Raw genomic sequence first — 18,637 nt, 5'->3', positions numbered from 1 at the left:
ATCTAAAGCAAACCAAAGCTTTAGCATAATTTAGATTGATTTTAAATGAAAATTCTCTCCCCATACAAGTTATTTAATATATTTGAAGAACTGTTGGTCCTAGAATTTTTCTGACTGGTTGGTTCAGGAATACATCTTTAATTCTCTGGAAATCATTTCAATTCTCTGGGCTTCAGTTTTCCTATTTGTAAAACATGAATAATACCTCACCAAATAGAAGTAAGAGTGAATTCACTTAAAGTAAAAAAGAAAAATGCAGAGCCGATACAAATCCTTCAGTAATTTTTTTATATAAAACTCTCCATGTGCTTTTATACATAACCAAGTCAGCTCTTAATTGCCTTCATAATAGATGTTATCTTTCCATCACTCAGCACAGGGTCCAGTCCCCTTCATTGCCATAGGGTGTACTTCCAGAGTTGCAAAGTAACTTACATATGAATCTTAGCAGAACAACTTGGTGAACAAGCTGTTGAGAGAGAAAAGCGACATAATACATCATAGAGCCAACAATTTAAAAAAACCAGTTGCTGTTGCTTTATGTCCTTAGCATACAGAATTGAAAACAGACTCAATGGATATACTTTGAGCATCTCAGAAGAATGTTTTTTTTTCTGAATCCAAAGTAGAACTATTCTTACTTCAGTAACGCCTACTTGCTCATAAATTCCTTCCTCTTAATCCTCATTATTTAACATGAACAACTGCCTACTTTGTAGCTATTGTGATTTTGTATATTTTAAAAAGTTTAAAAAATCATAATACATAAGTAATACATGAAGGTATTCTCACTGAACAAGTTTCAGGAAATATGTGAGTATGTAGAATGAATTAAAACATGATAATACTTTCCTTACAGCTCCCATAATCCTTTTTTTCCTGCCCAGAGGTATTGCTATTAACAGTCCATAGCACATATAGGTATTTAAATACTCCCAATTTTGAAAATGAGTTTTATATATAGTAAACTGTATGCTGTGTTCTGCCACTTACTTTTTAAAATGTAATATATCTTAGTGCTCGCTTTGGCAGCACATATAAAATGTAATATATCTTATAAAACTTCATGTTAGTACATAGAGATAAACTTTATTTCTTACTGTGGACCAGGAGTCTATGGTATGGATAGTTTATTCAGCAGCCCCCTACTGCCAGACATTTAATTTGCTTCCAAATTAATAATAATGTGGTGATGAATGTCTTTGTACTTATTATTTTTGTAAACATTTATTAAAATTTTTGGAGAGATTCCTAGATTAGAATTCTGGGTCGACCACTGAATTCTGCTCCTGAGACCAACATTACACTGTATGTTACCTAGCTAGAATTTAAAATTAAAAATTGAGAAAGGAACAAAAAAAGAAGTTCTGAGTCAAATGATACAGTTTTTTTTTTAAGATTTATTAATTTTAGAGAGCGAGGGAGCACGCGCACTCGAGCGAGTGGGGGGAGGGGCAGAGGGAGAGAAGCTCAAGCAAATTCCCTGCTGAGCATGGAGCTAGACATGGGGCTTGATCTCATGACCCATGAAATTATGACCAGAGCCTAAATCACAAGTTGGCCACTTAACTAACTGAGCCACCTAGGCACTCTTGTCTTGTCATTTTTTTTTTTAAATTTTATTTATTTGACAGAGAGAGAGAGATCACAAGGAGGCAGAGCGGCAGGCAGAGAGAGAGGGGGAAGCAGGCTCCCCGCTGAGCAGAGAGCCTGATGCGGGGCTTGATCCCAGGACACTGGGATCATGACCTGAGCCAAAAGCAGAGGCTTAACCCACCCAGGTGCCCCTCGTGTCATTTTTTAAGTGTTAAATGACCCTGCTGTGTTTTTGAAAACCTAAGCCTACCTCCATTGTGCTTAATAAAATTTCCTCCTCCTTCATCATATTTTCCTCTTGTTTTAGTGACCTTGCAGATGCTTTAGTGGTCTTTCAGCTTTATGAAATGATCCGCGTGCCTGTCGACTGGAGCCAGGTCAACAAACCTCCTTATCCTGCTCTTGGAGGGAACATGAAGAAGGTGAATGAGATAATCACCAAGGATATGTTGTTATTGTTCTAATATGAAACCCAGGATTTGGAGTTTCGTAAAGCTTAGTAACGTGTGGCTGTTCCCATGATTCTGATTTAAACCAAAATGTATTAAGCTTAAGAGCTCTTTTAAAGATTTTATTTATTTATTTGACAGAGAGAAAATCACAAGTAGGCAGAGGCAGGCAGAGAGAGAGGGGGAAGCAGACTCCCTGCTGAGCAGAGAGCCTGATGTCGGGCTCAATGCGGTGCTCAATCCCAGGACCCTGAGATCATGACCTGAGCTGAAGGCAGCGGCTTAACCCACCGAGCCACCCAGGTGCCCCTTAAGAGCCCTTTTATAAATGTGCTTTAATAAATGTTTGGAAAGATGAAGACAGTTCGCTTTATGTAACTGTTTTTGTCTTTAACAAGTTGCACTTAATTTTCTTGGAGGTGCATCATAACTGCTTTCCTGTATTATAATCCCCAGAACTTTTCAAATCTTTACTGGTTATTTGTTAATATCTTTTGACAGACATTTACTGATTACCTACTATCCGTATGGTGCAATGCAGAATATGAAATAGTACAAGGCATGGAGTTGGTCCTCAAGAAGACTAAACAAGTTAGATGTGTGTACAAACAACTGTAATATAGTGCAACATATTTAGAAGCAAGTATTATGAGTTCTAAGGAAGAAGAGGCGACAGTCTGCATTTATCATGAGAGGTTCATGCAGGAGGTGGTATTGGAATAAGGGTTTGAGAAAGGAGGCTGGAGAGGAGGCTGAGGATCAGGAAGAGGGATAGTGATGGGAACATATAAAATGCATTTCTGGGAATTAGGGGGAATATGTTGGCTATAACAGAGGATTCCAATAGGAAGAAGTAAGTATGAACCCTAAAATTTCAATTGGAGCCAGATGTTGAGAACCCTGTCAGATTAAAGAGCTTGCATTTTAAACTAGAAGTAATGGGAAGCCATGAAACATTTTTGAGCAGAGCAGTGACTTGATTACAGTTGGTGGGAAACTATCTGGCAGATGAATGATGGTGATTCGAAACTGGAAGCCTGTATCTCCTACTGTCTTTAATCCATTTTATCTATTCTCCCGTCCTCCCCTCTGTAACCACCAGTTCTCTGTATTCAGGGCTCTGTTTCTGCCTCTTTTTTTGCTCATTTGTTTTGTTTTTTAGATTCCACATAATATGTGAAATCATATGGTATTTGCCTTCTCTGGCTGACTTATTTCTCTTAGCATAATACCCTCTAGGACCATCCATATTGTCACAAATGGCAAGATCTCATTCTTTTTTATGGCTGAGTAATACTCCATTGTGTGTGTGTGTGTGTGTGTGTGTGTGTGTGTGACACATCTTCTTTATCCATTCATCTATCAATGGACACTGGGTTGCTTCTGTTTCTTCGCTATTGTAAATAATGTTGCAATAAACATAGGAATGCAGGGATATTTTTGAATTGGTGTTTCCATCTTCTTTGGGTAAATACCAGTACTGGAATTACTGGATTGTATAGTTTTTTATTTTTAATATTTTGAAGAACTTCCATGCTGTTTTCAACAGTGGCTGCACCAACTTACATTCCCACCAACAGCGCACAAGCGTTCCTTTTTCTCTACACCCTTACCAACACTTGTTCTTGTCTTTTTCTATTTTTTGGAATAGTTTGAGAAGAAAAGGTATTAACTCTTCCTCCCTCCCTCCCTTTCTACTTTCCCTCCTTTTTTCTTTAAATGTTTGGTAGAATTCACCTGTGAATCCATCTGGTCCTGGACTTTTGTTTGTTGGGATATTTTAAAAAAATTTTAAATTTAATTTAATTTAAATGCAATTTAATTAACATATACTGTTTTAATAGTTTCATAGGTACAATTTAGTTATTCACTGGTTGCATACAACACCTAGTGTTCATTACTTCAAGTGTTGGGGAATTTTTGATCACTGATTCAATATAATTACTACTTACTGGTCTGTTCAGATTTTTTCCCAATTCAGTTTTAGAAGATTGTATATTTCTAGGAGTTTATCCATTTTTTCTAGCTTGTCTAATTTGTTGGCATAAACTTTATGTAGTAGTCTCTTACAATCCTTTGTCTTTCTGTGATGTACAGTCATTACTTCTCTTTCATTTCTGATTTTACTTGAGTCCTCTCTCAAGGACTCTTTTATTTGAGTCCTCTCTCAAGGACTCTCAAGGACTGTTTCTTGATGAGTCTGGATAAAGGTTTATCAATTTTGTTTCCTTTTCAAAGACCAATTCTTGGTTTCTTTTAATCTATTATTTTTTAAGCCTCTTATTTCACTTATTTCTGCTTTGATCTTTATTATTTTCCTTCTACTAACTATGGGCTATGTTCTTTTTCTAGTTCCTTTAGGAGTAAGCAGATGCAAAATGTAACAGGGAAACAAAAATTAAACTACTCATTTTATCTTGAATCTTAATATGAGATGTCACAAGTGAATCATATGTAAAATGCTTCCTTTCAACAAATACCAGCTGTTTATAGAATGAAACATAAGGCCTGTAATAAATTCAAGCAAAAAACGAAGCAGTACTTTCATGACAAAGTATCATGGAGGATTATTTTATGGACTTTGGGCACTCATCAGCAGACATCACTTTGCTTCATTTGTAAAGTTCATAAGGCTGCACCACTTAAATAGTTTTTCTTCATTATTTCTTCAGTATTTCTTTTCACTTGGAAGCCTGTATCCTTTCATGTAATTTTTCTCATTTTCCAAATGATTTAAACTTTACTTTTGCCAAAGCATTTGAAGTACTTGATAATCATTTTTCCCATTAACTTTATGAGACTGCATTCTCCAATTTTTCTTACTTCCTTTGTGTTTATTCTTACCTTTATTCTTACCTAGTTGTCATTTTTTAGCCTGACAACTCTAGAATTTGCAAGGCTCAGTTCTTGGCACACTGATCTTAACTTTCTATATTTACATCCTCAGAGAGCAGATCCATTTTTAGAGTGTTAAGTAGTACCATAAACATGACTTATCTCTAGAACTGAGTTTCTTATTCTTTCTCTAGTTTGGTACCTCTCCAGATCTTAGAAGTTTTGCCAAATTTGGAATCAACTGTTGCCAAAAAAATAGAACACCTGGGAGGTAGGGGGATAGGGATAGGGTGCCTGGGTTATGCACATAGGGGAGGGTATGTGCTATGGTAAGTGCTGTGAAATGTGTAAGCCTGATGATTCACAGACCTGTACCCCTCACGCAAATAATACATTATATGTTAACAAAAAATAGAACACCTCTTTTTCCTTATATGAGCATCAATTTCTAGGTACCCTTTTGTTGCTGATCATTCCCACGTCTTAGACCTCCAGTAACTCTGAGCACCCTTCTCACCATCATTCCTCTTAGGAATTTTGGTCTAACTAACCATAAAGTAGATGGCTCTTCATGGAAACACATTTTGCATGAAAATGATTATTATTACATTTGGTAGAAAATTCTGCCATTGAAACAGGTGTCAGTGGAAAATATTCTCGATTTTCTCTCTTCCTGTTCACATTGTTACATAATCTGAACTTTGATGCTATTTTCTATAAATTGGGTATCTACTTGGTGGTCATTTGTAAGATTCTTACTGTAGGCAGGGCACTGTGATGGGTTCTGGTCTGGGGGTGGAGAAGAGTATGATATAGATGTACATGTTATAGGTTTTGCCCTTTAAACGGAGGCTGTCTAGGGATGCTGCGTGACTCGGTTAAGCGTCTGTCTGTGGCTCAGGTCATGATCCCAGGGTCCTGGGATTGAATCCCACATCTGGCTCCTTGCTCAGTGGGGGGCCTGTTTCTCTCTCTGCCTGCCACTCTCCCTGCTTGTGGTTGTTCTCTCTGTCTCTCTCTGACAAATATATAAATAAAATCTTTTTTTTTTTTTTAAAGGAGCCTGTCCTGTGGTTGACAAAAGAAAGTACATGGATTGTTAAGTAGAATGTGGTACATAAGCATTACAACATAAACAGTGTTGGAAGTTCAATAAGGGATAGATTTTTATCAGCTGGTATAGTTAGGGTTAGTAAGACTTCATTGAAGAATGAGGGTTAACAGCTAAATTTTGGAAGATGAGTAATATCTGGATGGAGAAATGTAAGATGAAGTCTTCGATTCTTAATGAAACAATTTCTTTATTCCTTAATTTTAAATTTAAACAAACAGTATTTTTTAACTCTATTAATGGAATGTAGGAAACCTATGTTTTTAGTCACAGCTTTGTCGCGAATAAACTATGTAATCTTGGACAGTCAAGACTTTAAGAGTAAGATCTTAAAATTTTTTACCCAGTTGTTTCTCTGTCTAGGTTAACTGTTCAGTGCTTTGATATCTTCGACTATAAAATGGGAATAATTATAAAATGGGAATAAAAATTGTTTCCTTAATTTCAGTGTTATTATGAAATGATATTCTGTCATATGAATTGAAGGTATCCTCAATTATTTTTCATGTGACTGAACAGAGCTGGTATAGTCAAAAGATATATTTTTAAAAACATGTTTTTATATCAAAATGTTTACTTATTATTTATAGATTGAAAACTGTAACTATGCAGTGGAACTTGGGAAGAATACAGCTAAATTCTCCTTGGTTGGCATTGCTGGGCAGGACCTAAATGAAGGGAAGTCAACACTTACTCTGGCATTGGTATGGCAGCTGATGAGAAGGTAAAGGCTGATATGTTTACAGCAATACTATTTCCTTCAGCAAGACATATGAACGAAACGTTTAGCAGTTTTTGAGAATAACAAATGGAAAAATTTACAATGTAAAATGTTTATAAATGATTTACCATTGATAATATATTTTGTTGAAAAGTGGGTCAATCTCTAGAAACAATCACTTTTATTAATACCTCTTAAAAACTGCTTTGTAAGGAGTTGTTTTTGTAAAACACCATATATAGTTTTTGTTTTTGATTACTGAGGTTTGCAACTTCGGACTGTGACTAAGTGCAAATACCTAACATTAGAAATATTTATTAGAGCCAAAATATTTAAATATTTATCTAAATATTGATATAAATGATGTGAGAGCAAATTTCATCCCTTCACTCTCCCCTTTCACTCTCAAATATACATCTTTTCTTTCTTTCTTTATTTATTTTTTACATCTTTTCTGTTACAGGTACACATTGAATGTATTATCAGATCTTGGAGAGGGTGAAAAAGTAAATGATGAAATTATTATTAAATGGGTCAATCAGACTCTTCAAAGTGCAAAAAAAAATACTTCTATATCCAGCTTCAAGGTAATCAAAACGTACTTAAAATTTTGTTTTTGTAAGAAATTAAGGTTAGGAAGGAATTTTTATTGGAAATTACACTGGTTTAGGTTCAGAGTTACATTAGCATTATATATCAGAAACATAATTTATGAACTTAGGCTTACTAGTTATTTGACATCTGTAAAGCAAAAATATAGTTTGAATTTGTATATTTTTGATTGGTTTTCCTATTGAGTGTAAATGCAGGTTAATTTTTTCAGACTCTGGTCATCTAATCTTAAAAAAGAAATAGAATAGAGCCAAAAAAAATTGTCAAATGAAAAAGAAAGAATAAAAAACAACAACATTGTTTATATAGGACCTGTAATGTTTTGTACTCCCTAGCAGCAGTCTCAGAATTGTATTGACATCATTTCCAAGGCATAACAGAGCCAGCCAAAGCGATTCAAGTGGGAATTGAGAAAACTGGTAGGAAAAAAAAATCTTGTCATCTGGCTTGATAATAGCACTTAACACTCACTTCTAAGCATTTGTGGATGATTCATAAAGCACTAAAAAATATAATCTGTGCATACATACCCACTAATTTTCATGCATTTCCATTGTGTTTCACTTTTGCATGCAACGTGATGTTAACTACAAATAAGCTTGTCTGCTTGTACATATTCGTTCAGTGAGCCTTATGTTTGTGATTTTATTATGATATGTGAAAAATCAGTAATTTGGTGGTTTTGTTTTTAGTGAATAAGAGTGCAAACAAATGAAACCCTAAGCTCTCTAATGAGTTATCTATCCATCTTTAGTTTTTTCTTTTGCCTTTGTTCTATATATTTAGCAACATTTTAGAGCAGGAGAATGCCAGAAATTGATAAATTCAATCTTTTTTCTTTTTTTAAAGGTTATTTATTTGACAGTGAGAGAGGGGACACAAGTAGGGGGAATGGGAGAGGGAGAAACAGTCTTCCCACTGAGCAGGGAACCCCTTATGCGGGGTTTGATCCCAGGACCCTGGGATCATGACCTGAGCCAAAGGCAGACGCTCAACGACTGAGCCACCCAGGTGCCCCAATAAATTCAATCTTTAATAAATACTGAGCTTCAAAGAAGTTTTAATTAACAGGACAGATGGAATATAGCAGAGATGTTGCTTGGGTTCTAGTTCAAGTGTGTTTCTCTTTTTGCCATCTTGGAAGGAACTAATGATTTTGAGTTTTTATTGTTGCTTATAAAAAAAAATGAAACAAGAGTTTTTAGTCCATGATTTGTTTTAGACGTAAAACACAAAGACATAAAACAGAAAAGGGGACATATGAAATCCTCTAAGTAATGGTTAATCATTAAAACTGTTGTAATGATATTTTATGCATTTGTACATTAGTTGATGAGAAATAATAAGCATGTATATACTTAAATACAATGAGAATATATTTAGAAACAAATATTTTTTGGGCTCTTACTATTAAGTAACATTTATAGGTAAAGATATAGAGCATAAGAAATAATTTGGCCCTCATAGTGTTCATCATTTATTTGAAAGAACACAGTTTTCATAACTGGAATTTTCATAACAAGCTAAAAGAGGGGCAACTTGAATAAAGGCAAGTCTGAGAAGGTAGGAGAAGTAGTTTGGCTAGAGAGGATAGTTCCTAAGGGTATAGTGCTAGATATAGTTTGGGTCAAGACTGTGGAGGAATCTTGCCTTAATGAAAGTTTATTGGGGCACCTGGGTGGCTCAGTGGGTTAAGCCTCTGCCTTCAGCTTGGGTCATGATCTCAGGGTAATGGGATCGAGCCCCACATTGGGCTCTCTGCTCAGTGGGGATCCTGTGCCCCCCCACCCCGCCTGCTGCTCTGCCTACTTGTGATCTCTTTCTCTGTCAAATAAATAAATCTTTAAAAACAAATAAAAGTTTATTGATATCAGAAGTAATGTAAAAAAAGTTACTATCTTAGGAATACTTTTTTTCTTTAAGATTGATTTATTTGAGAGAGAGAGATCACAGCATGCATGAATATGGGCATGTGTGGGAGAGGGGAGGGAGAGAGGGAGAGAACCAGACTTCTCACTGAGATCACTGCTTGAACCAAAACTAAGAGTCAGATGCTTAACCGGCTGAGTAACCTCGGCATCCCTAGGAGTACTCGTCTGAATGTGGTGAGCAGGATGGATTGGAGGAAAAAAGTGTAAATTCAAGGACAGTGCCTAGGAAGTTGAGGCAAAACTCAAGGTGTGAAATGATAAGGATATGAATGGAGTTGGGGGTGGGTACTGGCAATGTTAAGAATGGATAGCTATTCCTTACACCACACACAAAAATAGACTCCAAATGGATGAAAGACCTCAATGTAAAACAGGAATCCAAAATCCTTGAGGAGAACACAGGCAGCAACCTCTTCAACCTCAGCCACAGCAACTTCTTCTTAGACACATTGCCAAAGGAAGGGAAGCAAAAGGCAAAAATGAACTCTTGCAACTTCATCAAGATCAAAAGCTTTTGCACAGCAAAGGAAACAGTTAAAAAACCCAAAAGACAACTGTCAGAATGGGAGAAGATATTTGCAAATGACATATCAGATAAAGGGCTAGTATCCAAAATATATAAAGAACTTATCAAATGCAACACCCAAAGAACAAATAACCCAATCAAGAAATGGGCAGAAGACATGAACAGGCATTTCTGCAAAGAAGACATCCAGATGGCCAACAGACACATGAAAAAGTGCTGAACATCACACGGCATCAGGGAAATACAAGTCAAAACCACTGTGAGATGCCATGTCACACCAGTCAGAATGGATCAAACTGATAAGTCAGGAAATGACAGGTGTTGGCGAGGATGCAGAGAAAGGGGAACACTCCTGCACTGTTGGTGGGAATGCAAGCTGGTGCAGCCACTCTGGAGAAGAGTATGGAAGTTCCTCAAAAAATTGAAAATAGAGCTACCCTATGACCCAGCAATTGCGCTACTGGGTATTAACCCCAAAGATATAAATGTAGTGATCTGAAGGGGCACGTGCACCCAAATGTTTATAGTAGCAGTGTCCACGATAGCCAGACTATGGAAAGAGCTTAGATGTCCATCAACAGATGAATGGATAAAGAAGATGTGGGATGGATGGATACACACACACACACACACACACACACATTTATATATATAAATATTATGCAGCCATCAAAAAAACTGACATCTTGCCATTTGCAACAATGTATATGGAACTAGAGGCTACTATGCTAAATGAAATAAGTTAATCAGAGACAAGTATCATATGTCTCACTGATTTGAGGATTTTGAGAAACAAGACAGAGGATCACAGGGGAAGGGAGGGAAAAATGAAACAAGATGAAACCAGAGAGGGAGACAAACCATAAGAGACTCTTAATCTCAGGAAACAAACTGAGGGTTCCTGGAGGGGAAGGGGGTGAGAGGGATAGGGCAGCTGGGGGATGGACACTGGGGAGGGTATATGCTATGGTGAGTGCTGTGAATTGTGTAAGACTGATGAATCACAGCTTGTAACCCTGAAACAAACAATACATTACATGTTAATTAAAAAAGGAATGGATAGCTATTTTCTATTGCAAAAGAACAGGTAGGATTTGACTTCGTGATTTAGGGAAGCACAGGAGAGATAGGAATTAAAACTTTTTAGGCCTGGGTAATTGGAAAACAGATAACACTAACAAATGGGAATGTCAGGAGGTGCATTTGCTTTCTGGAAAAGGTGACGAATTCAGTTTTAAGCTTGTTGGGTAATGTTCAGGAAGTGAGCTGGATGAAAGGAAATATTAAACTGGGAATAAGACTTGATCAGTTGAATAGAAGAGATAGTTGATAGTAAGGGTACACAAACTCTTTAAGGGAGAGAGCTCACAGAGAAAAGCAGACTTGAGAGTTTTACTTAGAAGAGGTAGCAGAAACAAAATGCAGAAGTGCTTGGCATTTATTTAGTAGATGCTCAGTAATAAAATCTGTAAAGAGACTAAATTTAGAAATGTGGCAGCAAATGCTAAAAATATAGTTTGGGTGAGGAGGCTTTTATTCCACCTCTAGAAGGTACAGGTGGAATAAATACAAAATTACATTTGAAGGCTATAATAAATGGTATTAGTAGAATCTCTTTATCATAATCAAGGCAGTGCTATACTGAGAAATTTTAGAAAAGACAAATTTACCCTTTTTAGTTGCAAAGTAATTTTCCCTCATCAAGTGTATGAGCACTGAATAATATATGGAATTGTTGAATCACTATATTGAACATCTGAAACTTTTTGTTAACAACACTGAAATTAAAATAAGATGAAACAAATAAAGAAGTGGTATATCAGCCATAACAATAATCATAATCACCCTTTACTGAGTTCTGTGTGCTACCATGCTAAGCACTTTATGTTTCTTTAAATTCTCTCAATAAGTCTATAAGCAAAAAGAAGAGCATTAGAAAAGTTAAACAACTTGTCCACTGCCACACAACTAAGTATTGAGCCGAATAGCTGGATTTCACATCAAGATCTAACTGCAGGTTGAAAGCCAAGCTGTAATTGTATGACCCTGGATTTGACTTCAGTTTAGACACTTACTAGCTGTGGGACATACTGCTCATTGATCTCATAAATATTCAAAGCCTACCCGATATCAGATGCTTTGTATCACTGCAGCTACATGATGTCCTCAGGGTGCTCACTGTTCAGGAAAGGAAGCAAATAAGAAAACAGGAATCACTGTGTGGGGTGTCAGCATACTATAAAACTTGGCTAAGGAGAGTAGGAAGCACATGAGAAGGTTGTGTTTTATAGAAACCTTAGCAGTTTTATACTAACAACTGGACTACATCTCTTGATGAATAAATCTGAATTTACTTCTGGCTCATCACTCAGTAATAAAATTGCTCTATGATTCAGTTTCCCCACATTAAAAATGGAGATATTAATAGTATCTATCATCTGAGTTTGTTATCAAACTAAATAAGTTAACAAATGTAAAGAGCTCAATAGTACCTGGTATGTCTGAAGGGCTCAGTACAAGGGGCTTATTGCACTACTGCAATGGCAGTATATAAAGGGCATCAAATTGGAGAGGTTCCTTTTGAACTTTTTAGAGAACTCTGGCTGCCACATCACTGTGTTTCCACTTCTGTTTTTTTTTTTTTTTTAAAGATTTATTTATTTATTTGACACAGAGAGAGAGAGAGAGAGACCACAAGCAGAGGGAGAGGGAGAAGCATGATCCCCACTGAGTAGAGAGCCTGATGCGGGACTCAATCCCAGGACTCTGGGATCATGACCTTACTGAAGGCAGCCACTTAATCAACTGAGTCACTCAGGCATCCCTCCACTTCTGTTTTCAGTAATGACACAAGAACAATGGCATGGAATGTTCTAATAGTAATGTGTCTCAAATTAAGAGAAAGGGATGGTATAATTCATTTTCTTGAAAATCAAAAAGCCAAACTCTAGGCTAATTGTCTTTGAGAGTCTCGACATTGTTTTTCTTTAAGTAATTTCTTTATAATTAACTTAAGGAAAGTGAAAGGAAAGATGATGAAAATGTACTTTCATACTAAACTGATGGTTTTACTGTAAGTCCTACCCCCTTGTCAAAAGAAAAATGTCTTACTGATAATATACAAATCGGGAGTTGGAAGATAGGCCTGTTTTCTTGGAAATAGTAAGATAAGGGATCCAGTATAGCCCTTGAAACTTAAATCTTTCATTCAACTCAGTAAAAGTTTTTCCCAAGGTAAGTCATAAGGAAATAGGTGAAAACATCATTCTTTCCTACATCTAGGTGAAGAAATATTTAAAATACCACAAAGGGCATACATTTTTGGCTATAAGAACTGGGGATCTTATATATAACATGGTGACTTCAGTTAACACTATATAATTAAAATTTGCTAGAATAGAACTTAAATGCTTATATATATATATGTAGGTGATGGATGTGTTAATTAGATGAGAGTAATTCTTTCACAACATATAAATATATCACATATTCAAGATGTACACTGTAAATGTCTTACAATTTGTCAGTTATAATTCAGTAAAGATGAAAAAACAAATGAACAAAATAATTTTCCTGAATCTTAAAAAGAACCCCACAAATATGTAGATAAGTAATCAGATTATAGCACAATTGAGCCACTTGTATGTTTTTGAATCATCATAGAAAATTGAAAAATACATAGAAATTTTAAATTTGTTATAGAATGGCATGAATGCTGTTTGGTGTTTTTTTTTTAAGATTTTATTTATTTATTTGACAGAGATCATAAGTAGACAGAGTAGCCGGCAGAGAGAGAGTGAGAGGGAAGCAGGCTCCCCGCTGAGCAGAGAGCCCGATGTGGGGCTCAATCCCAGGACCCTGAGATCATGACCTGATCCGAAGGCAGAGGCCTAACCCACTGAGCCACCCAGGTGCCCCATGAATGCTGTTTTTTAGAAAGAATAACAGTGTACATTAGAGGCATTTAGGAAGCTTATTAAAGATGTAGATTTCTAGCCCTATCCACAGATATCCTGACTTATTAATTTATAGGGATAAGTGTATGCTTTTAACGAACATGGCAGATGATTTTCATGTAGGTGGTCTATAGACTACACATTGAGAAAACAAACAACCAGAATTTTTCAGAAATAAGGAAGATGTCCCCCAAAAACTAGATCCAGATTACCAGCATCAGAAAGACTTAAGGACCCTAGTTATTTTTACTCCTCTATTTCTACTTCTTCCCAAAAATCTGTTTCATAAAATGAACATTTCTAAAAGTAAAGAATATACATTTTTGTACAGTTAATAAATGTAGTGGCTAACAGATCATGGCCCAAAAAGGTAGACTGTTAATGTTCTTCACATGGCTTCAAACTGTTTTTTCAAAATTTTATTAATTTGGCTAGGAACTGTAGTAGATGCTTTCCCTTATACTAATATTCCCAAGAATCCTGTGACATTCTCATGGTAGTGATTAGGAAAGGGTGCTTGCTTTTGGCTTCACGTAACAGAAACCCAATTTAAAGTGGTTTAAACCAAAAAGAAAGGTACAAAATGGCTGAAATCAGAAGTAGGGTAGATTTCAGGGTTGGTTGAACCAGTAATTGAAGAATGTCATTCAGGACTGAGGTTTTTTTATCCATCTCTGCTTTGCCATTTACAGTGTCAACTTCACCCTATAGCTGGTTTTCCTCTTAGGATAGCTGCTGATTGGGACAAAGGTTTCATCCTCTCATTTACATACAGAAGGATGGTTGCTGGTTTTCCATAGCTCTCCCAGAAAAATAGCAAGAGCCTCATATTAAATTAAATTGGGCCCAAATTAAATCACTGTGGTAATCAGATGGGATTACTCTGTTTGGTTCAGACTAGTGTTTTTGTTCATTGAAGGAGTCTTTTTAGAGGTTTTCTTCTTAAAAGCCCCTCCCTCTGAAATGTTAATGCCATGGATATTACTGTATGTTTATGCACTGTAGGCTTTATACATAAAAAAGAATAAGCTTATCACTTACGCCTAGAATTCATGGCCTAGACTAATTCAGGATCACCCCTGGAGCTGTCGATGGGGTCAGCTTTCCCTGTAGCACATGCCTATGTGAGGGAGATGTGGATATAGAGCAAAAATGTGGGTTCTGTTAGGATGAAGAAAGTAGTAAGGAAAGAGTAGATCCTGGTACCAAGCAGTAGTGGCCACTATCTAAGCTGAGAGAGAGAACAAATGATTTTTTTTTCCAAGTACTGGTAAGTGGTAAAACAATTGAGACCAGGATTTCTGGCTTTAACTGCAGTGCTCTATTCACTAGAATTTGGTTGTTCATTTTTAGATCAGCTTGGAGGTGACTTCAAAAGTGGAGAGAATCTTGGGCATTATAGTCAGACAGTTATGGGTTCAGTTACTGGTTTTGTACTTACTGGTTGTGTGAACAAGTCACTTGAGCTCTATGAACTTCATGTTCTTCCTCTTTGAAAGAAAGATTATAATTTCTTTATTACGAGGTTGTTAGGAGACTTAAACAAGGTGTAACGCAACAAGAATAATGCCTTTGTAAATGTTAGTTCCTTTCCAGTAATATTTTCATTTTTCTTTCTAAAACATTTTAAGTGAAGGCTTAGGAGTCCATGGTCTAAGAAATATATTACTAGAATTTACAAAACTATTAATTTAAAGTTCATCTCCTATTCCCTTTCAAAAGTTATGTTTTACAGAATCGTTATAGTAGTTAGCATACTTTAGGAATTGTCACATCTGCAAGCCCTGTTTGGGTATGGTGACAACTCCACACTGTAAGCTCTGTAAAGATTGAAGAAAAAGCTTATTTTAAGTGGTTTGTGATGTGCGCTGGTTGCAGAAAAGCTGAATGTTCAGTACAAAGAAAACTTATAAGCTGCTTTCAGGTATATGGTGATGACCCAATTTGCCATTTATGAAAATTAAAAGTATGATATTTATTAATAATGTTCCTTCATTCTTTATTTTCTAGGACAAATCTATTAGCACCAGTTTACCTGTCCTAGACTTAATAGATGCCATTGCACCAAATGCAGTTCGTCAAGAAATGATCAAGAGAGAAAACTTATCTGAGGAAGACAAATTGAACAATGCTAAGTAAGCTTTTTGTGGTTTATATTAGAACACAATGGCTCTTTAATTTTGTAAGACCTTACAGGTAATGTTACCATGTTTTTAATATTTTAAGATACAATTATAAAGGAGGGAGGGGAAAAATACAACTTATATGGGGACTATGATTTAAAGACTTTCAAACTTAACTTTTTTTTTTTTTTTAAAGATTTTATTTATTTATTTGACAGAGAGAGATCACAAGTAGACAGAGAGGCAGGCAGAGAGAGAGAGGGAAGCTGGCTCCCTGCTGAGCAGAGAACCCGATGCGGGACTCGATCCCAGGATCCTGAGATCATGACCTGAGCTGAAGGCAGCAGCTTAACCCACTGAGCCACCCAGGCACCCCAAACTTAACTTTCTTGTAAAGCTAATCTAATGAAAATATTTCATTCTTAACATATATTAAGTGAAAACACAGCAGATAACAACTGATAAGATATTTTTCTTGTCTTTTCAAGATATGCCATTTCAGTTGCTCGCAAGATCGGTGCCCGGATATATGCCTTACCTGATGACCTCGTAGAAGTGAAACCAAAGATGGTTATGACTGTGTTTGCATGCTTAATGGGAAAAGGACTGAACAGAATAAAATAATAAAGTATTTAATATTATTTTCTGCCACATTAAACACACTGAATGTCTCACAGTTTACAGAATTCTGAAATGTAGTGGGTTTTTGATTATTTGTATGCTTAACTAGTTGTATAATTCATTAATGAATTCAGTATCTTGTTCATACTAGTCAGAATCTGTCAACATTTTTGGATATGCAGTTAATTTACCAGTCAATACTGATTATAATATGCTCATTATTAAGCTGATATTTCATAATTAAATTATTTTCATTTTCTGAGTCTTATTAAAACAAAACTGATTCATCTTTTTCATGGCTCAAAAAAGATCACTGTAAACATTTTTTTTGCATGTCCTGCTGTGCTTTGATTTGTGTGTGTATACGTGTTAATTTTGATCATAAATGTATTCAAAGTCATTATCCAGGTTCTTTTATTTTTTCCTCCAACTATGTGAACTTTACTTTTCTATAAATTTCTATATTGTCTCAAGTTTTTAAGCGACAAGTATTGTTCATTAACATTAAACCTTTTCATATATGAGAACTAAAAGTCTTGAATAAACACCAAAATACATTATCTTATATAAGTAGCTGGAGCTTTTTACTTAAAACTTAATTTTAACTGTACTTATATTTTATGTATGCTAGTTTGTAATACAGCTTTAACTATGACATGCAGCATATATGTTGGTAGGCTGTTATTAGAGAAATATGTATGTGTGTGTATATATATATATATATATTTTTTTTTTGCATCTGAATTACCCAGGTTTTCTTAAATGGTATGTATAACTGGTCAGTCAGGCAACCATTAAGTGTTTATTGTGGTCCCACTACATGTGTAACAACTTTTCAGTTTGTAGATATTTGGTACATGAAGATTTGTTTTAGAAAATATTTGGATGTGCCTATAGTTATTTTTCAACGGACTTCTTCCACATAATTATAACAAAGCATTGACTACAGCATCTCAAGACACGCTGACACTATACTGTTAGTTTCATATAACACATGTTAATTTTGATCTATACTGAAACTCCAATTTAGAATATGCCCACTGAATATCTTTAGCAGAAAATAACACAAAGCTAATATTCAACATAGAATATTTTCATATGTTTTTTCAACAGTCTCCTACAAATTGGCAGTGTTTGGTTAATGCTTGTGTAACTTGAGAATAGCTAACCTTCAGACCTATTTTTGTGTGAATTTCTATCAGTAGACAGATTCTGCTGCTAAAAAAATGAATTCAGAAATCTGTTTCCTCCATCTTCCACTGTGAGTGAGAGTGAGCAATACCGCTATGCAACAAAAATGCTGTCATGTTATCTCCATGTGAATGAGTAGTTTAAACTCCCCTTCTACCATTGATTAAAACAGGTTGGTAAGAGTGAGACTACTCATGTGTTTCAAATTTTTTAAATGAAATCATTAATAGGTGGAACTTTGAAATATATTCTTCTACAAAAGTGATTTCCTTTCCTTTTATATTTTGATGATTGTTTTCTTATATGAAAATTAAGATGTTTTTGCTCTAAGAGATTAACTAATGTTTCCCCTTTTGATTTTTTTTCACCATTATACTAAGTTATCCAATTTACATGAAATTTGGCACTTGAGGGTGTTCTTTTTCTCACAAAAATATATTTAATAAAAACTCTATGTATGTACAAATGTGTCTGTTCATTTCATTTAAAGAATATACAGACTTGAAAATTAATCTGTCATAAGTTTATTTCCAGAAAAAATAATTTTGTTTTAACTAGTAAAACAAAAAAATTAGATTTTGGGGGGGGGGGACTGAAGGTGGTTCTATGGTTCTTTAATATGAAGAATTTTACTAAAGACCAACTGCATTATTATTACGATTTAGGTTGTGCTGAAATAATTTGAGGGAATCCGCTGATTAACATAAATTTGTTGTGATTCAAGTATATACTAGAAATATGGGGATTCAGCTGAGAAAAATACAGAGTTCTCTGACTTCTTGAATGTTATATCCTAGTAGAGAGATAAGGAACAAATAGGAATTTTAGACAGTGATAAAATGCAGCAGGGGAAATAAGATGGTAATGTAATAGAGACTGACCTGGGAATTGGGGTGAAGATTTTAGTTTGGATGCTCAGGAATGGTCTCTCTAAGGAGGAGATATTTGGATTGAAATATGAATGA

The 18,637-nt window shown here is 35.4% G+C and overlaps 1 protein-coding gene across 5 annotated transcripts in view; it reads left to right on the top strand.

Annotated features, from left to right (window-relative positions):
* PLS1 (plastin 1) overlaps window positions 1-18,134 on the top strand; it is a 110,769-nt gene extending 92,635 nt beyond the window's left edge. For all 5 annotated transcript variants that reach the window (XM_046002107.1, XM_046002109.1, XM_046002110.1 and 2 more), the window contains 5 exons: window positions 1,904-2,018; window positions 6,582-6,715; window positions 7,176-7,299; window positions 15,748-15,872; window positions 16,349-18,134. In XM_046002107.1, the coding sequence (XP_045858063.1) occupies window positions 1,904-2,018; window positions 6,582-6,715; window positions 7,176-7,299; window positions 15,748-15,872; window positions 16,349-16,484 (634 nt within the window). In that variant the 3' untranslated portion in view covers window positions 16,485-18,134. The remainder of the gene's footprint in view (window positions 1-1,903; window positions 2,019-6,581; window positions 6,716-7,175; window positions 7,300-15,747; window positions 15,873-16,348) is intronic.
* Window positions 18,135-18,637: the final 503 nt, after the last annotated feature.

This window comes from Meles meles, chromosome 4 (assembly GCF_922984935.1).
Source record: "Meles meles chromosome 4, mMelMel3.1 paternal haplotype, whole genome shotgun sequence".
NCBI lineage: Eukaryota > Metazoa > Chordata > Mammalia > Carnivora > Mustelidae > Meles > Meles meles.
The sequence above is the reverse complement of the archived record's forward strand: the minus strand, read 5'-3'. Positions and strand labels throughout refer to the sequence as shown.